Source organism: Apium graveolens, chromosome 8 (assembly GCF_009905375.1).
Source record: "Apium graveolens cultivar Ventura chromosome 8, ASM990537v1, whole genome shotgun sequence".
Taxonomy (NCBI): Eukaryota; Viridiplantae; Streptophyta; class Magnoliopsida; order Apiales; family Apiaceae; genus Apium; species Apium graveolens.
In genome coordinates this window covers 34270335-34296609 of record NC_133654.1, presented here as the reverse complement: position 1 = coordinate 34296609, position 26275 = coordinate 34270335, and the positions used below count along the sequence as shown (strand labels likewise).

The following is a 26275-nucleotide window of genomic DNA, read 5'->3' as shown; positions in this document are numbered from 1 at the left end:
CGGTTCCGCCCGGATAAAAACCCGGGCATTCTGAAAAGTATGATTAAAAAACCGATTTTTTTATATAAAATTTGAAAATATACAATACTTTTTTATAATTTTAAAAAAATTATATTATAATTTTAAAAGCAATTAAGGTATATATGATTATTTATATATTATATTAAAAAATAATTATTTATTTCGGTATCTAAACTACTCTATCTGATATATCGAGATATTATTTTCTTCGGTATTTAAAAAACTCATAATTCGAGTTATAAAATATTAAGATAATTTTTATTATATAAATAAAAAGTCCGGATAAAGTTCGGTTCAGCCCGATCAGGCCCGACCCGCGGGCCCAAAACGGGTCTTATATATCTTAGGAAGCCCGTCCCAGCCTGATTTTTAAAAAAGCCCGGGGAAATCCGTTTTAAAAAACCCGAGTTTTTTAAAGTTCGAATAAAACCATGCGCGATGGGTTTTTTTTGCATATGTACTCGTTGAGACACTAAAATTAAAACGATTTTTCGAGTAGTGCATTGGGGTAATTATAAATCTGATATAATTAGGAAGTATAAAAAATTGATTAATCGAAATCAGGGAGAAAGACAACTTTACCCTTTTTAAAATAAAATTAACAAAAATTATCAATTTCTGAAATCGGTCATTTTTTTAAAAATAATTATTTTTGTTAATTTTTTAAAAAAATCTGTTATTTTTATCAATTTTTCTGGAAATCACAGGTTTCGTGAACTCTACGACTTCGACGATTAGCTCATACTTGTAATCTGAAGAAATTAGAGAACAAACCGAATAGCAAAACAAAAAAAATAGAGATACATGGAGACGCCGGCAGCATTATCGGAGCTGGAGCGCGTCCAAACCCAAATTCTCCAACGTATATCCGACCTCGAACTCCGCGTCGGCGGCGAAGCTGATATCTCCGGCGGCACGACCACTCGTTTGTCTAGTTTGTTACTAGAAAATGGAGTGAAAGACTTTAAATTCAAGAGAGTAACTTTCGATTATTATGATTGGAGTTTTGAAACTAGACGTGATGTTCTTGGTGCTGCTTCTATTCATCATCTTTGCAAGAGCATTGTTCTGGTATCCCCCCCTTCTATTCACCACTTGTTAATACTCTGTTTTAAATCGCTAAATGCATTTATGTATGTTAATAGTTTTTTCACTTTTTACAAGATTTATCAACAATCATGTATGTTAATGCTTTCACCTCATAAATTATTTGTTAATTATATTAAGTTCTTCAAGTATCACCACTTATTCAGTAACCTGCTCATCTAAGGCTCGCACGTGATCTTATACGCTAACACCACTTTCCATAAATTTGACAACACGAGAAGATTATGATTTATTAGACCAACAGACCTACCAAAAACTAGTGTTATGAAATGTTTTATAAATTCATCAAGTATGTGAAAAATTTCAGTCACAATATTAGTTTACGCGAGATTAGACTTAAAAAACCAGGGGATATTAAAATTAACACCGACTCTGACTTCCGACTTTGGGACCAATATATTTTTTTTATCAATCTAGTTAATACGTTATCGTTATCAAGTAGGAGATGGTTTTAGAGAGGCATTTTATATAAGGACCAATTTGACAACCAACTAATCGAGAACCCCCAAGGTTTAACACATTTATACTACTATAGTATAGCAGAACTAAAGATAATTTGTTGGTAGGTTGATCGGTATTATTGGCCTTTATTAATGGGCTTTCTAATTCAAATAGTTATGTTTTGGAATTACAAATTATTACAAATGATAGAATCCTATTAGAATACAATATTTTTTGTATTAAAACCTTGTTAAATTATTTCAATATTATTATAAAATATTAAAAAATCCGTGCACTGCACATGTTATAAGCTAGTGCTCCCTCTGTTTTTTTTTTATTTGTCATTTTGACTGTTGCACACATTTCAATGTGTTTTGACATGCTAGTTAGAAAGATAATTTTAAAAATTTTCTTTTTGTGAATTAAAATATAAGTTGTCTACTTTTATTTTAAAAAAGAAAATTTTACAAACGATAATTCTAACTAGCCGGTCAAAGCAATTTGAAATGTGTGCAAAAGTAAAAGCGACAAGAAAAAACAGAGGGAGTATATAATTGGGGTTCAACAATATAATAATGTTAGGCGTTACTTATGTAAGGACTATGGTATGTTGAATTGTATGTCATATATATGTGTACGTGATGTATACCTTGTGAAACCCTGTTCTTGTTCCTATATTGGGTATGTTGTATCCCAGTTATAAATATGTCGAACCTTAGTTGTTCCAATTTGTTAGCATTTTAATTTGGTTGTTGTTTCATTTAAACCATATTTATGTGTGTGTGGGGTGTTTCTTAATAAATTATATTTACTACTTGGAGTAGTTTAGAAGTTGCAATTTTTGCGCGTTAACATAATTAGACTTGGTCGTATAGCATCTCCAAGAGGGGTGCCAAAACCTGTGGCTCACTCTTGGGAGGGGGTGCCAAAACCTGTGGCTCACTCTTGGGTGCGTTCCTATTGGAGTTTCAAGGGTTCTAAGTGAAGTTGCCAATTTTTGGCACTCTCTTTGCACCCCCTTTAAATGAAAAAATCCCAAATATGTACTTGGACTAAAGGTATACATTTTCCATATCTATTTTATTATATCTAGTTTTTTATTATTTGTTTGGAGACCATCTAAGCACCTTATTTGGGGTGCGGACTATGAAGGTGCCAAATATGACATGGATGAACAATAAAATAAAATACATTATATATGGTATGTTGGACACGAGGGGTGTGAGGCAAAGCATAAAATAATTGAATTACTTACTAATTACTTATATTGTTATTTAAATATATTAGAATTAGATAAGTATCAGTTTTATTAAATATAACAAGTAGATAGTTTTTAGGCAATAGATATTAACTAGCATAATAACCCGTGCGAGGCACGGGTCATTTTCTAGAGTTTTTTTATTTATTGTTTTATTATTTGTAAATGTTGTACAATGTCTAACGTATATCAAATACAAGTTGATTGTTTATCAATGTGTATTGTTTTCATAGAAGACATTACCAAATTACACAATATTTCTAATATAGCTCATAAACAAAAAATATATATATATATATTCTTGTTTGTGTTGTATAATTTGTATTTAATGAATAAATATAAACAGGATAATTAGTGTACGTTTAAAACAAAATGATTAAACTTAATTTGTACAATGTTGTTACTATGTTTAAAAAGAAAAAGTTAAAAATTAAAGTATATGTTGAATACAGAGTTAACCAAAAAATTTTGAATTTTATTTAAATACTATTGTAATTGTCTATATTATTACTGAGTTCGCTACTAACTTACAATTAACTTACTCAATTTAAAAAAAATAAAAAATGCATAAGTGAAGTCAGAATGACTTGTAATAATTTATATATGATATTCACATTATCACTGACAAACAGTCCAAGGGTTGGCTCAGTTGGTTAAAGATAGGATAACTATTCTCTTGGTCACAGGTTCGAATTCCACGGGAGGAGAATTTATGATTATGCCTCCTGAGTCAGAATCTATCGCTTAATTGTACCCAGTACGCACCCGAAGGTTAGCGGCTGCGGGTTATCTACGATAAAAAAACAATCCATATCTATTTTTACGCAACCGAGTATCAATCATGGTTGTAACATAAAATTAAATTATAAATTGTAAAGACTTATTATTGATATTCATGATTGTTTTTCAAGAATTCGAAGGAAAGATTGTAATTATATCGTTATTTAAACCGTTTTTAAGTTTCTTTCATTACGACTCTAATATTTCATCATATACTAATTTGATAACATTGTATACTATTCTCCTAAAATTAAATATCTTTCAATTCGATAAAGTTTTATAAATATCAGTTGAACTGGTTAATTCCTTCAAATTATTGAACAATATATATTTTTTCTTTAAATAGTATAAAATGCATTGAATCAAATGCTACAATATATATATAACTTTTATTTGAATAATTTAAAATATTAAAATAATTCAAAATATTTGTACAATATTATCTTGATCAATGAATATTGCTTATCTAAAAAAATTCTTTTTAAAGATCTAGTTTTTTTTAAAGTGAAAAATGAAAAATTAATCGATTTAATATATCATCGTAGTTTTAACAAATATCGTGAGATTTCATATAAAAGTTTGAATATTTTTAAAATCGGGACAACTCCCAAAAATAATAATGTGCTACCATTTAAGTTAGTAATTTTAATACAAATAATCAATTGACTTGATCCTATAAAGACCTTAACCACATTAATATATATTAACATAAGATTTTAAAAATTAATTCACATTATTGGTAAGATATTCTCGTCGAGCTTGTAATTTAAATATACTAAACGTAGAATGTGATGATGTTTTTCGGCCGAGTCATGTAGTCAAATTTCGGGTATTTTTTTAACAATAGGCCAAGTTATGACTTTAAATTCAAAATAAACTAAACTGCATTGACTTATTATAATTCGAACTTATCTAAATATGCAATACCGATATAGATTATTTATATATATAAGCGATTCTATTTTCAATATTTTTTAAAAAAATTATATATGTACATTTTAATTACTTTTTATAATAAAAAATATGTTAAAAATATATGAGTTATATTTTCAAACTAAAAAATGATTAATAAATAAGATAATAATCCATTTATGTACTATGCTTAAATTTATATTTGGAATTCATTTTTTAAAAATTAGTTGTTCAAATATTCAAGTAATTATCTTTTTTTTTGCGGAATTCAAGTAACTACCTTTAAAGTTAAATAAAATATTTTTATTTAGCACACTTACATATTATGCGTATGATAAAAAACACATATGACAATATGGTGTAGTGGTATGAGGTTGTTTAGGTGAATGAAATATCTTGAGTTCGATTCTTACAAACCACATCTTTTATATAAATATTAAAAACAGGGGTAATTTAGTCTTTTCAATGAGACTTTTTAATCTCATGAATATTAATCACTTGTTCTCCTATTATATATAGAAGAGATTAGAACTAGTTTGCTATTTTTTAGGATCTTACTTGTTCAACAAGTTTAGGATTTTATATAAACAATTATAATCTTTATTATGGAATAGAGTTGATTAATATGAATTGAATCTGCGGATTTTTGTGTGTTTCTTGTGATTCTCTGCGGATATAGGCCTTATTCCCCTTGTTTAACCCTTCCATTTACCCTTGTCCTACATCAAGTGGTATCAAGAGCCACCGTTCCTCTACCCAAACACCATATCAGGCCATTCCATTACCAAAACTAACCTCCAATCACACAAAATCACTGCCCGCCCATTCTGTGTCTTGGAAAATTCATTAAACACTTCAGAATAGTCACCGACAGTCTACCAGCATTCCAAGCAGCCACTAGAAACTGCTCCAGCAGCCATCAGCCGTTCACAGTAGCCCCAAACATTCTCAAGCAACAGAACAGCCCCGTAATTCCTGATGAGGAAAATAATGATTAAAACCCCCGAAGCAATTGATTTTGAAATATGTTGTGCTGACTGCTGAAACAAATCGTTTAGCCTTGTCTATTTTACTTATATTATTGGATCCATACAGTACTGATTATATAATATCATACGAGAAGTGGCAATATTATGATGGTTTAATTGAATGTTTGAAATATGAGCATGAAAGATTTAACTGAGAAGATAAAAGATTTATGTAAAGACCTGATTGCTATATTGGAAGTGGTGCAGCCAACTACTGAAGTCGTAAAGGAAGTTAACAAGTGGAGCATGATGCATACGTTGACAATAAGCCACAAGTCGAGGATGAAGAACATATTTATCATCGGGTATTCGGGTGGTTGTTCCGATACACGAGGTACATTTTGGTGATGTTGATGATGTGAGGATTGTACATGGGGATATTAATGACTCAAAGTCACTCCTCGGATGCATCAAAGAGAGTTTTCAAACAACTCGTATTGACTACTTTATTATTCCTCAATGGTTTTACAAAGTCAAACATGTACATAATGTATCTCGATGGCATCCGAAAGTACATGTTCGATGCGCGTAGAGTGAGAGTCGTTTTCGTGGATTGTTGATTCTTCTTTATTGTAAAATTCATGGCCGAGTTTTTTTTTAAAGTAGAGGAGAATGATGTGGAGCATAGAATAATTGAGTTACTTACTAATTATTTATATTGTTACTTATATATATTAGAATTAGATATGTATCAGTTTTATTAAATATAGTAGTTGAGAATTTTTAGGCAATAGATATTAATTAGGGCTGATTTGCTATTTTTAGGATTTTAGTTGTTCACCAAGTTTAGGATTTTTATATAAACGGTTGTAATTTTATTATGGAATATAATTGATTAATATGAATCGAATATGCGGATTTGTGTGTTTCTTGCTGATTCTCTGTGAAGATAGACCTTATTCCCCTTGTTTAACCCTTCCGTTTACCCTTGTCCTACATTAGGGTGCCTTTATTGGAGATTCTTTAAGCATAAAGTTGATAGCTCTCCTGAAACCTCAAGATGTTGGGTAAAGGGTTTTATTTTAACGTACCCTTTTTGGTTGAAGAGTGGATCATTTGAAGTGCATAGTGTCCAAATGATGAATTTGATAGTACTAAGAGTAGGAGGGTTGGAGCTCGAGACATCCTGTGTTAAGTTACCCATTTTTCTTAACTTTAAAGTTCAAACATGTTAATACGAGGGATTAAATGGATCATATATTATATTTAACAAACATGAGTATCATAATTGTATTATTGATATTGCCCAAGAAAAAAATTGTATTAGTTGCTACAAGCAAGAGTGTGTCATGTATCTTCGTCATCCCGACAAGAGGAGCAGAATGTAGAACATTGTACCATTATAAGCTGTAACAATGTACATCTATCAGCTTGGTAGAGTAAAAGTCCAATAGCAGGTAAAATAGATTAAAAATTTTATACTTGCTACTTAAATAGCAAATGTTTAATAGTTGTATGTCGAGATAAGAAATTTTATCTCATTTTTGTACAACAAACGATTATATTTACATGACTGAAAGACCGGTTGAAGCAACTTGCCAAAGTGCTTGTAATTCGATCATTGGGATACTGCATGGTTAACTTGTCTGTAGATTTAGGATTGATATATCCCCAACTCAAATCGTGCTTTTTCATTCAGGAAGATTATTTATGCTTAGATGTGGTCAGTCATCTTTGGCCCGGTAATCGCAAAATCTGGTACCTGTGACAAAATTGTTTATTGCATAAGCCATTAAAATTTTTGTCTTCTGATTATTCCTACTCAAACTAGTTCGTCATAAAAAGGTTTGTCAAACTGCCGTCAGTTGAAAATATAGTTATTTAATTCACTTTGCACAAACACAAATTACTTACACTGTATATTTCCCAACTGAAGAAAAATTTAGATGTGCCCTAACAGTACTATCATATTAATGTAACACTTTCTTATGCAGGTAAATACTCAAGCTCCATCGAGTATCACAGACTGTAGTAACCGTAACATGTCGAAATATTATGTTGTTGTGGTGCAGGTTTGTATATCTTTCATTTAATTTATATGACAGCCATTTGCACTAATCTTTTAGCCATTAAGTTATAGCTTTTTGTTGCAGTATACTGCTCGATTTAGTGCCGAGGCAGTGAAGAACTTTTTATACAGTCTTAACAATGGAAAGGTACCTAAAAAGAGATTCAATTGTAAGTTTAAACTCTAAATCTCTTGAAACTAACATAAATACTTTAAAAACTTTATATGCAGCCAAATATGCGTGTCTATAATAATATTGATATCGTACTTAATTGGAAAAGCACATGCCTGTTATCCTTCTAGGTTTTCCTTTCCAAGTTTTAAAGCCCTAAAAATGTAAGGTTAATGTCTGTGAACATGTACCCTTGTTAAACCGTACTTTTAAGTGAAGTAATTAGCATCTTGCCACCCTCTTAATTATGGCTTCCTTCATATTTAGATTTTTCGAACTCTTTATTCAAAAAATAAATAAATAAAATGTGATGCGACTCAGCATGGGAAAAGGGTGTGGAACTGCACAATTATTGAGTAATTTACTTTTCCTTTTACTCTTATGTACTATCATACGAGTAGAGAAAATCAAGAATTTGATTGTTGACTGTCCAAGTATCTAGTTTGTAGACCCCACTAATGTTAATCTAACATATAAAGTGAGCTCCTACGGTATTTGTTGTCTTTTTCCAGCACTGAAATCGTATGATTCGAAAATATAGTGCATCTTATCTTGTTAATGTCTTTTCCTATTTACTCATTTATTAATGGCTGCGTTAGATGGAATTGCTAATACATTTTACATCTACTTAATATGTGGCTTTGGCTACTGTATCTTTCATTTGATATACATTGTTTCTGTAGTGAGGCTTGCTCCAGAGGAGTCATCACAGATGTTGACTGGTTATGAACACAATGGAGTGACATGTATCGGCATGAAAACTGACATTCCGGTAAATTGACTTTTGTAGCCTTCTTGCCCTCCTCTATTCCGGGTTTCCATAATCTTTTACCTTGCAATTTAATATAGTATTAATTATATAATCCCGTGTTGTTGTTTATAACAATGTTTTAAAAAAAATAATTGTTTATATACATTTTATTGAATTATCGTTAGATACTTTGATTAGTGATTTCGTATTCTTTGAAGTATTCTATATATTTACATCCCCTTTTGTTGAAATTTGTACCTGCCAAATCACTAGGCTTCTATTCTGTTTTTCTTCATGCATTATTCATTAATGTAGCCATAGTTTATCAGCTTATAATAACTTCAAATGGAGAAATTAAATGTTGCTTTGACTCGATTGGGGAAAACAGTTTTTCTTCGAAGCTTTTTTTTATTTTAAATATTTCAATATCGGTACTTTAAAAGAGCCTCCTAGCAACCTCACATATATTTGTTGAATATGACCCAATCAGACAACCTACCTTGAATACTATTCTCTTCTTTTACAAAAGTTTTGCGGAAGGGGTCCTTATCTTTAATTTCAGTCATCATCCTTGCGACCTTGCCTTCTCTTTCATTATTCATGTCATGTGAACTTGAGGAGATAATCCTTGCCTTCATCTCACTGATGTAGAAGCTTTTAGCCTTTAATTGAAGTTAAATGTATGTTTCATGAAATTATAATAATGGTAATCATTTACATGTGTTAAACTTTCTGAAACTTAATTTAATTATGGTCGAGTCAATTTTATATGCATTGTGAACCATTAGCCAACTATTAGGATGCTTCAAGAGATGAATTGTGCTCTGAGTCATACTTCCTTAAAAAAATTTAATTTGATATATTAAAAAATTTATAAGCAAATTATGCTTTAGCAGGGACCTTATTAAGCTTATGTAATAAGTTTGATGCAAACTCAAGAGGTAATACTAGCTAACATGTTTGCCTTTCTTATAAATCGACCAAACCATGAGTTTGTGAAAGAGTTTAAATTATTCAGCCACTGTATGTATACGTTCACAGTGATGTAAATGCCCATCTCTTACTATGGCGACCTAGGTTGGGCCAAGGGTATGTCTCGGCCCACCCTGAAATTCAGGTTATAGGCAATAAATTACAGCCATATTAGAGTATGATATGTCTGCCTTGCAGGTTTTGGGTCTTCATTTCTGTATAAACAACCATGGTTCGACCCTCTTGTCAAGCTTGCTTCTTGTAAAATTTATTTTTTAAAATGTTTTGCGTAGAACTAAACCTTTCTTTTTTCAATTTCTTTCCTTCTGAAAATTTAGCCCACCCTGACGTAATTTAATATTGAATTACATAAATTGGTAGAGTTCTATTTTTTTAGTTAAACAAATGAAGACGCATAATTGGGTCGATCTTTATCCTACATTTAGGAAAGTAAGATCGCAACTATTGCATCAACCCTTTATCGATTATACATATAAAAAGTACTATTTTTGTATTCTTATGATTAAATGAAAATATGTTATGTAACATATTTATTAATAATATTTATTTTTAATTAATTACTTTTAAAGTATCCGAATTAAACCCGAAACTGACCAGAAACCCGAAAAAACCCGAGGGATCGGATCTTGATCTTTATTTTCAATACCCGGACCCGAACCCGAATCGAACCGAACTGAAACGAAAAATAACGGATCGGATTTGGATCTTACGAAACCTGATCCGCTCCGACCCGTTGCCGTCCCTACTTGATTTTGTACTAGGAAAATGAACTATAGTTGCATCATGCATGTTCAAGTTGAAGCCACTTCGACTGGATTGGTCATACTAAATGGCCCAAACATTTATAGGAGCAATGTGTTATTTATGTGTTATGTTATCCTAGTCCATCTACATAACATAATTTTGAGGTCAACTGTTCCATACGAAGACTCTTTTCTAATCTACAACATGAGAATGTGGAATGCATAGTTGTTCATTTACATATATTTAGTAAAAAAGGAAATAGTATACACTATTATATGTTTATTAGAATACAATGTAATTGTTTAACAGGTAACTCGTGTATTTTTACAGGTGATATTGGATGAAGCAATTGTAAAACTTAATCCCGATTTCTTTTGGTTAGGAGGTGGAGAGATTGACTTGAAACTGGGAATTAGAACATCTGAATTTATCAACTATCTAAACCCTTTTATTGTGAGCTGCAGCAGTTCTTAACCTGCCATGTGAATAAATCATTAATCGCTAGCAGGACCTGATGCAAGGCTCGCAGAGACTACGACTGTATGGTAATTTGTCTGCCTGAAACTGAAACTATAAACCACCATTATCATTGACTTCTACTGTGTAGTTCCAGACTTCCAGCTTTGGAATATTGTCAATATTTTTTTGGGGAATAGTTTGGCCGACTTATTTTCTTTTTATAATTCCCTAAATTTGTTGCATAAAGGAAACAAGTAAACGAATTCATATATAAATCTAATTTGTTTTGTTGGAAGAACTTGGTGAAAAATATCGTGGCTGATAAAATTTTGCTGTGATTTCGTAGAAGTAATAAGTTACTAGCTTCTCAAGCACATACATAGGAAAAAGAAGCCATAACAGTTGCGAAAGCAACTAAAACTGTAGAAAGTTTAGTATAACCGTCTTCATTAATGAGAACCAACTAACACCTTTACATCGTGTCTGTTCACAAGAAGAAAAGACAAGACATCCATTCTGTGCAGGCTATTATTCATAACATATTAAATATAAAGAAAACAGACACTACAGGGGACCATCACCACCATATTACTATTAGCTACAACTTGTTATAGAGTGAAGAAACACTGGCCTGTGGCTACTATTTGATTTCTGTTCCAGAGTGGTTTTCAAAATTATTCAAAGGAATATAAAAATAAAATTTCTAATTTTCTACTTAAGAAACACTTCTTAAAAGTTAAAGGTGTTGTAAATCCTTTTATATGTATAATGTTCTGTTACAATAAATTGTATATAATGTTCTTTTACAGTGTATAATTAACCTGACATGGTTATACAAGATTGGTGTTTGGTATGATTAAAATTTAGAGTTTTCATATGTAAAAGATTGGTGTTTGGCACTTTCTGGTCACATATCACCCAATCATGTCTGTTGTGTATGAATGAGATCTATAGTTTTCTGTTGTGAATAGGCGGTTTTCGATGGGGTTGAGCATAATCCATAGCTACCACATCGTCTACGATTTCGCTCTCTTTGGAGTCAGTAGTTTCTTTGGCTTCATTTGAAGAAGATTCTATTGTTGATCTTGCTTGCCTCCTCCATCCCTAAGAGAAAACAAATGAATGTGTGTACATGTAGACATTAGAAGCAAGAGCTTTACAATTATGTTCTTGCAAACATGCTAGGAGAGTTGGCTATAGATTATAGCGTGTCCACTATCTACAATCAAAATATGAAACCTTAAATTTAATACCTCTAGCTGTGTTGCCTCTTTCAGATGTGATATTTCAACCTCCCCCCCTGCACATCAAACATAATTAAATATTTGAAGTCAGATATATGGTAGTAGTTCTTGAGTGCTTTGAGGTATATATAATGAATTACTTTGAACTTTGTTTTCTAGGATTGACTAGGATATTCACTTTATGTGAACAAGAAAAATTTAAAACTATTAAAACTTTCATATGTACAACCTATAAATGTTGTGACATCTAAGTTGTATTATGTGTAGCTCGAGATTTTGGTTTTCAGAAAGTGGAGATCCTGTGGACCAAGTAAACCGGTGAAATCTGTTTTCCCTAGACAAGGTCACCCAAGGTAGGGGAAAATTAAATTCTTTTATGCTATTGAATATAATATGTTTTAAACTCATACGTCAAGGGTATATACCGATGGCAGAAATGTTAGACCTGTATTTAGAAGTTGGAAAAGGAGGCATGCATGTGTCAGGAGTCCGAGCATTAAGAACTTGTATATCTTGAACACGGAACTCTAAAGAAGATTAGCGAGATATTACACAAACCTAAGTACATTTTTTATTGGAATAGGATTTGGGCTTGACCGGGTTTGCACTGAAAGTTGCAGTTGAAATTAGGATAAGATTATGGCAAAAAGAGTTCAGTAGTTAAATCAGGTAGTACAGATATAAGTTAATGAGTACTGCATGGTCTGCACTAGCTCTGCATGCTATGTATATAGTCTAACCTGAATGAAGGAAGAACAAAATTGATTCAATACCTTTCTTATCATCTTTTTTCAGGATAATTGCCTCTAAATCTTTTCCCATCACTGTATCTGTGAGTTCTTTAGCACCAGCAGTGTGTTCTTCTCGTGCTTGTACTACTTTAGGCTCCGAGCTTGTCAATATGAAAGAACCAGAGAGTTCTTTGCTATGTAGATCCTGCTCCAGATACATAAAGCAGATTAGTCAGTTGCGTATCCTCTCATGTCAGATAGAGTATATTATAATTAACTGCATGGTTAGAAACTAGCTAAGAGCGCTTACCTTGACAATTGTGCTAGATTTTCTGCCATGTCTTTTGCCAGTTAAGCTTAGATGGCGAGCGTTACATGCATGCAGAGTGAGAAGTAGAACTAGAGGAAGAATATAAACAAGTTTCAACATGTTGTCTGAGAGATGATTCTGAAAAAGGATATATAATTAATTAACTATCTGTGATTATCAGATGTTTGTGGCCGAAGAACGAGTCCTGAGTTTGATCAGGATTCGGAGTTTCCATGTAGCATATAAGTAGTGAGGGGGGGAAGGAAAGGCAATTAATGCAGGTTTGCTAGGGCTGTTATAGAGAACATGCAAGTGTTTTGTGTGGATGAAGATGGAAAATGAAATCTGAGATTTTTGGTTTCTAGTTTGTCCCCTCTTCATCACTTTTTAATCAATCAAGGGACCCTTTGATTGAAGCAGCATTATGGAGGTACGTAAGATGCATGGAATGAGTATAGGTAATGAGAAGCGAAAGATATTTCTTGACACTAAGGTAGACCAAGCACCACAGAAGATTAAGAACTTAACTAGACCACTCTTTAAGTATAAATATGCCAATTCATTTCTTTAAGAAACCAAGAACATAAAAAATTCAATAACAACAATGTAGAAGAAATATATATTGAAGACAACTGAAAGCATCCAATAAAATAATACCATTACCTAAAATAATAAATTTAATAGAAATTAAAATTGAAAGTAATAATTTATAAAAAAAATTATAACAAAAGATTGTATAGCTGAAATAAATCTTGGAGCTATTAAAAGTTTTATACAATAGGTAATTTTTTTGAAAATAATTGTAGCATAACAGAACCAATGAACTTTTTCAATGTTCTGTTATTAGATTTCCCCATATGTATTTCTTCTAGTATTGTTACTTTTGAATTTTCTCTATGTTTTAATCTAATATTTCTTGATACATATTTGCAATTTTTTTATTTAAAACTTAATGTCTATGATGTCCCCTATGATTTTTAGAGTCTTTTACCAAAATTATATATATATTTTTCATCCTATTGTATCATAAATTATGGCTAGCTGAGCATCAAGTAGATGGACCATGGTCATACTTTCTATTTACAATGGTAGTTGTGTTAAAAAAAAACACACTGAGGCAATGCTTATGTATTGCTGGAAAATCCAGATTATGATCATCTGGTGTGGGCGTCGTGCGCCTCAAGTTGCAACTATGTATGGCTAACGATGCGTTTTGAGCTCAATCTTCGCAAAAGTTCTGTTCTTTTATTGAAATCCATAAATGAACCTACATATTGACCAAATGTATATAGAAGAGCTCCAGCTTACATAGAAAGATGCATCTGTACAAACTCATATACGAGATAGCTCAAGTTTGTAGGATAAATTCGACATTAATTCAGTGGACAAGGGTCGGGTATGTTACAAGTTGAAACATGGAGGTCCCACAGAGAGTTGGAATGCATGTAGGGGACTGGACTTCCTGTGGGGGACAACGTTTCATGCTCAGATCGCCATGTGAATCAGGACAAGCATAGTGTCCGATACCACAACCCCACCGTCCAATGGCAGATCAATAAATTTTTCACCATGATGCAGTTGTAGAGTTAAATATGATTACTTACAAAGATAGAGATCCCTGTCCATGTATAAATCTGCGTTTCATCGTTTATTCTGCAGTCATGTCAAGTTGGAGCAGGATGAAGACAAATTTGCTTTTACTTTGACTTGTTCAGAACTCAGATTGGGACTACCACATTTCTTAATCAACTCCATTTCAAGTTCGTTTGGGCATAAATCGTTGTGAACTTCGTGGATGTTGGATAATGGGTTTGAAGTCAACGGAAATGGATATGAGATTTAGTACATTTTTGCTGTGCAATCTCATTCTCATTCCCGTTAGCCAGGTTGAAATCTTATTATACAAACGGTCTTAGTGAAGACTTATTCTTCACTATGAATTCAGTTCCAGAAAATCAACCGACAGCATTGTATTGTAAGCTCGGATATATATGGTTCTAGTAACACTGTTACTAAGTGTCATTGTGCAGGGAACTCTAAAATGCGGATAATTCTGATTAATGGAAAAAAAATCGTGCAAGTAACTGGAAGCTGAAATTCATGCTCTTCCATTATCTCTCTATTTAACACGGTGATGCTTTTTTCTGTGGAAAGAGGTATCCTTTGCCGCGAAGTAATGCATATGAATAGTTATAGTCGCATGTAATCTGTAAGAGAAGAGAGCTAATACTAATAATTAAGCAGCAATCACCTGCAAATTTTCATATTTGTACACAATTTACAAGGCTCGGCATATATTGATTAACATAGGTCTTAATACATGGATAAGTTGATTCTCTATGCGGGGTAGTTACAGGTCATATGCTTGCTGCAATGCACAACATTGCTCGCTGTATTCAAGAAATGAACTCACTCTGGCGAGCAGTACTTGGCCTATCCCTTTGATCAAAATTGACGAACAATAGTCCCTGCAATTATTTCAAGGATTAAGAAATCTTGAAACATATTGTTTTATGATTTTATCCAAAGCTGTATACCTTATATCAGAGACATAGCTTTGTTTTGCCCAACTGCAGGCATTTGATTCTACTCAATAGATATGTGCATGTCAGATAAAGTAAAAGAATCGCTGCTCATATCTGTACTAGCAGTACTGTAGTCCAGGATGCCCTTAGACTTGCTCAGAGAACGCCAATGATCAATGTGTGCCCTCATATCTGGAGTCAACCCTGGGATTGGTATTAGTTCAAGATTTTTCACTATTTTTTCTGTTTGGCCGAGTAGCAGAACATCGTAGCGGACGTTTTCTTCTTTATTTTCAATTGAGCTGCAGTTGCAATGTTTGGTTATCACATGTTTCAAGTTAGTAAGGCAAGCACTGATAATATCAGAGATTATAACAGAGAGCTTCTCAAACAGCATTTCGTTGCTTCCTCCAGACTTGTATTGGTACTCCTGCAGAATTGATTGACTTATTCTGTACATAGAATTTGCAGCCATTGCATTAATAGGCCATTTCGAAGGAGCTTCACTTAAACATCGATTCAAGTCATTCTGCTTTACTTCTTTAAACTTGTTCTTTGCTATATTTGACAGTTCTTCAAGTATGTCCTGATCTTTCCCTTCACGGGCCATTGCTCTTAAATTAACATCTAGCCACTTGTCACACAGATCGATACCAGACCATACAACCTCTGCAGCTTCCCTAGAATTTTTTAAATCTTTTTTTGGGTCCACCAGGTTGTTTTCTACCACCCGTATGTACACCAAGGCTTCATGGACACTGTACTTCAACTTCTTAACTGTTTGATGACTGATATTAGGAGTTGCAACTGCAATAGCTGTTAATGTCACAACTGGAAGAGCCCAACAATTTGGAGGATCTTCGGAATCCAGAGATGGAACCTTGTTGCTGTCAAACTCGTACACTCCCTTGAGCTCTCTCGAATACATAGACTTCTCCAGGAGTTGTATGAGATGTTTTGGCTGCTTTCTCACCCCCATCTCAAACCAATGATTGGTAGCATCACAGTCCTGTGCGATCATCAGATGTACTAATCCTTCCTCTCCTTGAAGATGCACAACATAACGGCTGAGATGAAATTCAGTTCTACGTTGTGTCACAGGCTCTAGTTCATTGCATGAAGAAGTGTCTTGGCTTTTGATAAACCGCTTTAGTCCGGTGCAGCTGTACCAGCACATCAATAACTGACCCACAAAAAAGATTGAAATTAATCTGACTATTTTGCTAATCAATACGATCCCTGACTGCATATAAATACAGAAATTTAAAGTTTGATACTTCAGATTTTGCACAAATCTTCTACCTCTCCGCCCCAATCTCTGTAAAGCTAATGGACGCTCTTTCCACTCAAGCAACTTCTGAATCCAGTACTTCTCCACTTGAAACTCAGTCTTGTCAACCTTTTTAAATTTCTTTAGGCACCTAAATTGTATGGCCGTAAACCATCTAGCAGCTGGCGCGATAGTTCCTACTCCCACTCCTATGATCTGAGTTTCTAAAATTAATGTAGTGGACCAATTATACTCAGATTCACCACGACAAAATTTAAAAGACCAGGGCATCAGGTAGGCTCTAAGTACGGCTTCTGCTAAAGTCACAGCGGTTAGAAGGCAGAACGCCCCTGAAGCTGTACATGTTGCTAAACGCCCTACCACAAACTGTGGATCGCAAGTATGAGCCATCATCCAACATTTGCTCAGGTTTTCTCTGAGTTTCTTAACTAAAGGTACATCTGTGTTCTCTGAGCATTCACTGACCGCTATTTTATGAATTTTACTATATTTCATCCGTAGGTAACTCTTAGTACTAGGAACAGCTAGAGCTGAAGAACACAAGATTGCCAGTAAAACAAGCATCATAACCATAACAAATACATGTTCTTTCCAGAAAACATAGATAACACCCGTGCCTAATTGGATACAGATATTCGCTATAGAAGTTAAAACAAGAATTCCCAGAGCCATAATATTCATTAATAATTCTTGATTTTCCATAGTTCCTAGTGAAGGCATGAAATTACCCATGATAGTACAGATGAACACGGTGCTGCTAAGTTTCGCAAGCTGATCTTGAGATCGCGGCATGGAGGTATTGAGATCCACCGACAGTTTACCAGCCACTGCAATAAGAGTTAAACTTGTTGCATTAAGAGAGAAAAACTTGCAAGGGAACCAGAACTTTCTGTACCGAAAGGCATGGACTGCATCAATAGACATGGCCAAGGCGCACAGTGCAGATGCTGCTGCTACATAGATACCGATCCATGGCATCGGCTCACTGAATTTCGAGTCATTCAAATAGCCATCAGTAGAGCAGCCTAGCTTTCCCATCTTGTTGTATGCTTTTTTTTTTAACTTACTAATCCTCAACTCTACTTGAAACTTTGCAGGCAACACATAAACTTTTGCTTAGCTACCTTAGAGTCATGTTATTTTTATGTGGCTGCACTAGAAGTTAAACACTATTCTACTTGACCCATCAACTTATCTAATTGGTTCCTTTGCTCCCTGGATTGACTGTTATTAACTTGACAATTCAAAGTCAATAATTGATTTTGTTTTGCCTTTTGTGTTAGTTTTCCTTGGATATATGTAGAAGATTGTAGATGGCTTTTTGCTATCAGGTTTTTTGAAAATAACCAGATATGAGCCCATCATCTTTTTTCTGGGGTAAAAGTCAGAATCGGACTTTTGGTCCCCATGATTTAAGCAATGATGCAAATAACATATAAACCTTTATATTAACCACTATCCTAGATACCACTATGTTGAATCTATTAACGAAATATAAAATCTAGCAGAATGAAAATCTACCTTATACATTAAAACACTCTCAGAGTTTCTGTGACAAGTCCTACTCAATGTCTATGTGCACCTCAGGAGAACCAACAGATATATAGTCGTTGGATGAGGGGCTTAATGGCCTGGAATTTTTTCTTCTGAATGCAAAGCGCCACTCATCAATATATGCGTATTGATTGTTGTTTAGATCAGGAAGCTCATATCTTTGAACTCTTTTCAGAATCTCTTCAGTCTCACCTAGAATTGAGGCTGCAAGCTTGACATTGTCTTCTCTGTTTTCTATCGCGCTGTGAAAGCACTTGAGTGTGATGACACGCGGTAAGTTGGTTAGACATGCACCTGTTATATCCGCAATCATAGTACATAATTTGTTGAACAGTTTGACCTCCGCTTTGTAACTGTGGCACTGGGAATCTAGAAGTATAGTTTGGCTGATTCTGTACATTGAATTTGCAGCAATCACCTTGGCTGGCCAGTTAAGAGGAATCTCCCTTGGACCAGCTTCACGCATTTTGCCCTTAAATCTCATTACAATTCTTTCAGCCATCTCACTTAAACTTCTAAGAGTCTCTGAGCATGTATTCCCTTCTATTGACATTTTCCGTAGATCAACGTCTAGCCAACTACGATAAAGGTCAACACCTATCCACAAAAAATCTGCAGCACTTGTAATGTTTAGCAGATCTCCATTGACATCAAGACTTTTCTCTACAAGTCCAATGTACAGAAGGCCTTCTCTCACACTTTGTATCAACTTTTTAACAGTGCTCTTTTTAACATTTGGAAGTGCGATCGCAATGCTTGTTAACGTCACAACCGGAAGACTCCAAACATTCGGGGGCTCTTCACAATGTAAACATTGAACTTGGTCACTATCAAACTCTGCTACCCCTTGGAAGCTTGTAGACTTATCTATAAGTTTCTCTAGCTTTCTTGGACGGTTCTTTCTAGCGATATGTATCAACCGATTCACAGCATCAGAAATGCGATGCAATATTCTTGCTGGTAATTCTTCTTCACCTTCAAGCAACAACACGTAACGTCCAAGTTCTATCTCTGCGGCAGAGCCTACTTTTGGTGACTTTCGATTGTTAAAATTAGTGTGTTCAGAAATGAGTTTTCTCTTCAACTGTTTGCAGTAGTAGCAACACGAAAGAACCGGTCTTAAGCATAAAATGGACGTGACCCGGACCGTTTTGCTTGCTAAAAGAATGAATATCTGAATTGCAATGCAGACACTGACTGTCACATTCTTAGAAACTTGCAAAACCTTCCTAAGTTTGCGACTATGAATCCTTATATCCATAGGTTTCTCTCTCCAATCTTTTAGCCCTTGTATCCAATAACTCTCTATTGTAAATTCTCTTCGTAAATTATTGATACTTGCTTTCTGCGAGTATTTGTAATTTGTGCCAATAAACCACCTAAATGCCGGTCCAATGGTACCAACAATCACCCCGACAGATTGAATTCCAAGAGTTGCAAGTGTTGAATACTTGTAACTCGAGCTGCTAACATACCAATTGACTCCAGCCTTGAAAAACAATCTAACTTCTGCTTCAGCTAAAACGACAGCTGCAAAGAGGCAGACAACTCCTGCAGCAGCGCAAGTCACTGATCGCGCCAAAACAAACTGAGGATTCCCTGTCTGAACCATCATCCAATACTTTCTAACATCTTCAATAAGACTCTCAACTCTAATCAATCTTCCTTTTTTTTCTTCTGGTTTATAGAACGCTACTCTATGCAGCTCTCTGTATTTCCATTCTAAATACCTTTTGGTAGTTGGAACTGCCACAGCTGAGAAACAGAGAACCACTAGCAAGACCATCAAGAAAAATGAAACAATAATATATTCTATATACAAATCATGGTAAATTACACCTGTATCAAGTTGTATGCCTATATTCACAACAAGGGTGATAACAAGAATAGCCAAGGCCACTACATTAGAAAGAAGTCCCTCGTCGTGTAGAGCGCCTAAAGAAGGCAAATAATTACCCATAATAGTACACAAAAATACCGAACTGCTAAGCTTCACAAGCTGATCAGCTTGGCCTGGCATTGAACTATTTAAATCCAAGGGAAGTTTCATTGCTACACCTAATAATGTTAAGGAAACTGCATTAAGAGTGATAAATTTGCATGGGAACCAAAGTTTCCTTTCCATGAATCCTCGAAACACATCAGCTGCGGTTGCAAGGAAGCAGAGAAGTGATGCTGCAGCGATATAAATACCGATCCATATCATAGGAGTACTGAATTCTTCATCTTCTGCTTCCTCTTGTTTAAAAAGCTTGTAATTTTTAAGTAAATTTCGATAATCCTCACATTTGATTCTAGTGTAACAAGACATTCTGCTTTCTTCATGTCTTGTTAGAAGGTGGTGTTACTAATTTGGAATGTATTTCATGGCCAATGTGTTTGTAAAAGCAGCAGAAAGTCTCTCTACAACACACTTACTGTTTTTGTGGTAAATTAGATATGTATTGAAATGTGTTTAACAAAGTATTATTACAATTATCCTGGAAAATAGCAGAGTTATGGAGAAGCTTACACATTACATTTGACATGTTCATAGTTCATTCAAGAATCATTCTACCCACCTATTTTCACGTATGTTGTCCATTCAACAAATAATGAATTTAATATTTCCTTTGTGTTGCACGTTGAGATAGAAGAGTTTTTGTATTCTGCTGTGTGGGCGCTCATATACTGGTTGGTAATTCATATAAACTTAATTATTAATAAATGTATTTTTGTTCCTAAATACTCCCTCCCCTCCCAATTGTTATCGTTTCTTGGAGAGTGTCCGGCATGCATTTTAAGATGAAAATAAAGTATAGTTCTTTAACTTTTTTAAAAATTTTATTTTTCTGAATAAAAGTTTAAACATTCTATTTTTATTCAGAATTTTTTTTTTAAAAAAAGTTATATAACTATACTTTGTATTCATCTTAATATGTGTGCCGGACAATCTCCCAGAAACGATAATAATTAGGAGGGACGGAGGGAGTGGTATACTTGGAGCATTTCAACCAGTGCTCTTCAAACCGGCCTTGGGGTGCCTCGCGGTTACGCGGCAGTCCAAGGAAGGTTAGGCGGTTAATTAGGCGGATTATTATAAAATTGGTCAAAATCGGTAAAAAATGATTTAGACGGTTAAAATCGGAATTAATTAGGCAATAGTTAGGCGAAATTAATTGGTGAAAAATTTAAAATAATCAAATTAATGGTAAAATTGTAAAAAAATAATTTTATAATAGAAAATGAAGTTAATATATTATAGTGAAATATCTACCTATTATATTTGACACTAAAATGAGGGTAAGTATATTTTACTTATAAAAGATATATTTTTAATATTAAAATTAAATATTTTATAAAAATAATATTTAAATATAGCCAATTAATAATCCGATTAATGTTCGTCGGGCTGATTAAACAATAGGCGATTCCCATGACGGCCTGGTCCGCCTAGCAATTTTTACAACATTGATTTCAGCTATTGACGAATAATCCCTTGAATCATTTTTTATATATTCTTCCTCATCATGTAATTTTTGCTAATATAAAGCACACTTTTAAAAGTTGTGAATGCAAATCTCGTACATAAATTTTACATAAATTGGACAGTAATAAGCTAATTAAAAGTGAAATGTTCATCATATATTCATGTAATCTATCATGTGAATGAAGTGTATTAAAATTACATGTTTGATGTTCTATCATGCGAATGAAGTATATTAAAATTACATATTTGATGTGATGACAATTTATATGACCTAATTCATGAAAAAAGGGATGTCCCAAAAATGATATATATATATAAGAGCTACTCTAATAAAAACCAATTTAGAATATAAGTTAGAAATCAAATAATTTTTTTAAAAAACTAATTCGAAATATAACACATATGGTATGCAAATCAATCGTTAAGAGATGTAGAAAAATATAGTGAAATTGGATTTTAAAAAAAACTTACGGTTTGACGGGAAAAATCAAATTAAAAATGGAGAGAAAAAGCTGAAATTGGATGTGGGAGGGTGCAGAATAGTTGGGTAGGGTGATTTAGGGGACCATTATATTAGGTAGATCTAATTGCTTAAATTGGTTCCTAATTATTATTTTAATTTTAGTTTGTATTTGATCAACCCCTCTATATATACACACGTTGTTAGTTGTATCAAACTTGTTCAAATTATAAACATATCATGACAATAATTAATTTTGAGGAATTGTGTTAATTTTGAGAAATTGTGATTTAGGTATGGGAGAAAAACAAATATAGCTACTATACTATCTATACTATATTATAATAGTCGGAATAAAGATAATTTGGTTCAACGGTTTGGTTTAACGATAATTCCCTAATTTTGATTATTACGAAAATAGATTAATAGTGTTATATATCTAATAAACTACTAAATTATTAAACTATTACTAATATAATATACTTATCCTACTAAACTACGAATACAACTTATGCTATTATTAAAAGATATAAATAATAGTGTTATATATCTGCTAAACTACTAAATTATTAAACTACTAGAAATAGTCTATTTATTCTACTAAATTACGACTACATGTTATTCTATTATTTTTATTATAAATTTATAATCATTATATATTTATATAAATATTTTAAAAATATAATATAACTGGATAAATAAAAATTTAAAATATTAATGGGAACCGTGCGAGGATTTATGCTAGTATTCTAAAAACATGAAAGTTTTCATAAATTTATGAATATTATAATATATGTACCACGAACTAAGAAAGAAAGAACAGCCGAGAGTAACAATTTTTAAGGTACTTGACATTTATGTGTACGATATATGTTTAAATAACTAACATTATTACTAGATTTAGATTAAATTAACTTTTATTGTAAGCATCTATGTAAATAGTATAAAAATTAGAAGAGCCGGGAAGAAATAAATGAAAAACATAAAATATATTGTCTCTATTTCAAATTAGTTGTCCATTTTGAATTTTACATATATTATAAGGTGTATTATCATATAGCTCCTTTAATTATTTTTAAATATTTTTTTGGTAATAAAAACTTAAATTTTAAATTTTTATTCATAAAATAAAATTTTGAAAAATAATTAACTAAGATATACAGTCAAGATATCTTAAATTACGTGCAACAATCACAATAAACAATTAATTTAGGATAGAGAGATTATAAAAGAGAGATAAAGACAAAGAAGGGAGTTTCACATTATCTGGGATGCTTTACAACATCTCCAACATTCTCCTAATAAACTCTTAAATATAATATAAAATATTATGTCCTTAGTAAGTTAGCACATTTTTAAGAGGATTAACTTTAACAATACTTTTTAAATCCCCCTCTATTCATATTTTGTTCATATTTGAACATAAACGAGAAATAAAAATGGGGTAAAAATTTGAAATGGGGTAAAAGTTGAAGTGAATGAGTATTTTATTATTAAATAAAAGTTAAGATTCATATGAGAGATCTTAACTTTGAGGAGGGAGAGTATGCTCCGGACATTTTAAAGAGCCTCGACATTTTAAAGAGCCTCGACGAGGCTGTTGGAACTCTAATTTGTGAAAGACCCTTTATTTTTGAAGTTAAGAGCCTATATATAGAGACTATTGGAAATGAATGATGTGTTATATCTTATTCAATACTTATATCATAATACAAAAACTAAAATTTATCACTTCAATGTTGTTATATATCTTGTGCTAAAATAGCACAATTATATAATTTGTGCTAAATATAGAACAAAAGATTTCATACATCATCCCACCTCAGCAAAAAGTAAAAATTTAGTTAGAAAAATTAATTTTGTGTAAAACAATAGTGGGGTAATTGGGGAGTGGATGGAACTAGCTCTATATCCCGTGTAATGCACGAGCATTCTCTAAATTGCACAAATTGATGTTCTTTACCTGAACTTATTTACTGCATATTCATGTTATCGACCATGAGATTAATTATGTATTTATTTGTGTATATGAATAATAGTTTTTGAGGTGTGATGCCGTTAGTACGTGACATATTTTTCGACATCTATGTAGTGGTATTTCTTATTATTCACTGTTGAGGGCAATTCATGTGAGTTGTTGTAAAAATTTCCGTATTTGTTTCAACTACTCCAGAATATATTAGTTTTTTCACATAAAATTTTATTTTACAATTGTTATTTGAATTTTATGTTTTCTTAAATTTTAATGCTTGACCTTAATAACTTTTCGCCTTACCTCATTCAATATTAATAAAGACATATCTCTAGACATGCCATAGACATGCCATGAACCTTCTAGTTGCATAAACCTTACTAAGATTATCCGCTTTAATCGATACCAATCTTTCATGCACGTTGTAACGTGTAAGAACACAACCAAACAATCAATGTAAACCAATATTATCATACATTTTATGAATACTATAACATAAATCATATACATGTAGGCACATGCTCAAATAGAAACTAAGATTAAAATAGAAACTAGAAACTAATCTAAGCCATTAGATCAATCTAATCTAATGGTCCCCCCTAAAAGCACCACACCCAACTAATTGATAAGTGGATTTTATATCTACTTGGAACGCTTTATTACAAGCTTAAGTTGGTGTTTTGGACTCAAGTTGGTATTTTTGATATGTTTTTGTGTTATTACATTTCAGGCATCAGTTAAATGAAGAAAGGAACTTTTCAAAAAAATATGCTGAAAAGAGCTAAGAATTGGAAGCCTAGTACAGTCTCTAAGTTGAAGAGAATCTCTTTAGCTTCGCGTGGGCAGTTGAATCGCCTAATTCTGACGAGCAGAACTCAAGATACGACCAAAAGAAGAATCAACAGAAAAATTCAGAAACCCTGAGCTTTTAAAGAAAATATGATTCATAGGTAATTTTAACCATCTTACTTGCCCTATGTAATCACGATAGATAACTTGCGCATTAAACCTTTATATTGTCAATTTCTATAGACATATAGGGTCTCAACATATTTGGTGTCTATTCAGCTTCTATCTCTTTTGTGGATGTCTGCTAGTAGGGTATTCGTACAACGAAAGTTACCATTTACTAGTTTCGTGTTACCTTTCACGGTTTACTTGTTTGTGTTTCAGGTACTTTAGTTTTTATGCGATGGGAGAACCTGCAGCACCAACGAAAGCGTTGATGGATTTTTCTCAACCGAAGATCAATGACATTCAATCTAGCATTGTCAGGCCAGCTATCGCAGCTAATACCTTTGAGATCAAGCCTGACATAATTCAGATGGTACAGAATTTAGTCCAGTTTTGGGGTTCTCCAACGGAAGATCCCAACATGCACATAAGAGATTTCATCGAGATCTGCGACACTTTTAAGTTCAACAATATTTCCGAAGATGCTATTAAGATGAGGCTCTTCCCATTCTCTCTGATGGACAAGGCTAAGAGCTGGTTACACTCTCTACCAGCTGGTTCGGTTTCTACTTGGGAAGATCTTACTCAAAAGTTTCTCACTAAATTCTTCCCTCTGGCAAAAACAGCTGCAATCAGGAATGCTCTTACTCAATTTGCACAGCAATCAGGAGAATCTCTATGTGAAGCCTGAGAGCGCTACAAGGAGATGCTTAGGAAGTGTCCTCATCATGGAATGCCTGATTGGATGATCATCAATTGCTTCTATAACGATTTTGGAGAACAGTCAAGACCTATACTCAATACAACATCAGGTGGAACATTATGGGCAAAGAGCTATAGGAAGCTTATGATCTAATTGAACTGATGGCTGCTAATGAATTTCAGTATCCAATCTAGAGATTGCCATAGGGCAAGGTAGCAGGAGTTCTTAAAATAGATACAACTACGACTATCACTGCTCAACTAAAGGCGTTGTCTATGACGATCGACTCTCTGGCTAACTATGGTGTTAATCAGATAACCAGTGTTTGTGAGTTGTGTGTAGGTTCGCATACGACGGAGCAATACGCTATATCTAGTGAATCAGCTTA

General features: G+C 33.1%; 4 protein-coding genes and 1 non-coding gene across 5 annotated transcripts; 1 reads left to right on the top strand and 4 right to left on the bottom strand.

Annotated features, from left to right (window-relative positions):
* Nucleotides 1–728: 728 nt before the first annotated feature.
* Nucleotides 729–10972, top strand: LOC141678483 (uncharacterized). The gene is made up of 5 exons (XM_074484817.1): nt 729–1092; nt 7482–7559; nt 7641–7725; nt 8411–8499; nt 10546–10972. The coding sequence occupies exons 1-5, from the start codon at nt 826–828 to the stop codon at nt 10687–10689; spliced, it is 663 nt and encodes a 220-aa protein (XP_074340918.1). The 5' UTR covers nt 729–825; the 3' UTR covers nt 10690–10972.
* A 488-nt stretch (nt 10973–11460) lies between these two features.
* On the bottom strand, nt 11461–13215 carry LOC141678484 (uncharacterized). The gene is made up of 4 exons (XM_074484818.1): nt 12960–13215; nt 12692–12854; nt 11928–11974; nt 11461–11778 (listed from the first exon to the last, which is right to left on the bottom strand). The coding sequence occupies exons 1-4, from the start codon at nt 13077–13079 to the stop codon at nt 11623–11625; spliced, it is 486 nt and encodes a 161-aa protein (XP_074340919.1). The 5' UTR covers nt 13080–13215; the 3' UTR covers nt 11461–11622.
* A 1974-nt stretch (nt 13216–15189) lies between these two features.
* LOC141677647 (uncharacterized) lies at nt 15190–18011 on the bottom strand. The gene is made up of 2 exons (XM_074483654.1): nt 15497–18011; nt 15190–15427 (listed from the first exon to the last, which is right to left on the bottom strand). The coding sequence occupies exon 1, from the start codon at nt 17811–17813 to the stop codon at nt 15546–15548; it is 2268 nt and encodes a 755-aa protein (XP_074339755.1). The 5' UTR covers nt 17814–18011; the 3' UTR covers nt 15190–15427; nt 15497–15545.
* Nucleotides 18012–18336: 325 nt separating this feature from the next.
* LOC141679475 (uncharacterized) lies at nt 18337–20640 on the bottom strand. Its single transcript, XM_074485970.1, has one exon. The coding sequence runs from the start codon at nt 20638–20640 to the stop codon at nt 18337–18339; it is 2304 nt and encodes a 767-aa protein (XP_074342071.1).
* A 5172-nt stretch (nt 20641–25812) lies between these two features.
* Nucleotides 25813–25919, bottom strand: LOC141682231 (small nucleolar RNA R71). Its single transcript, XR_012559633.1, has one exon. It is a non-coding gene; the product is annotated as a small nucleolar RNA R71 (small nucleolar RNA).
* Between the last annotated feature and the right edge of the window lie 356 nt (nt 25920–26275).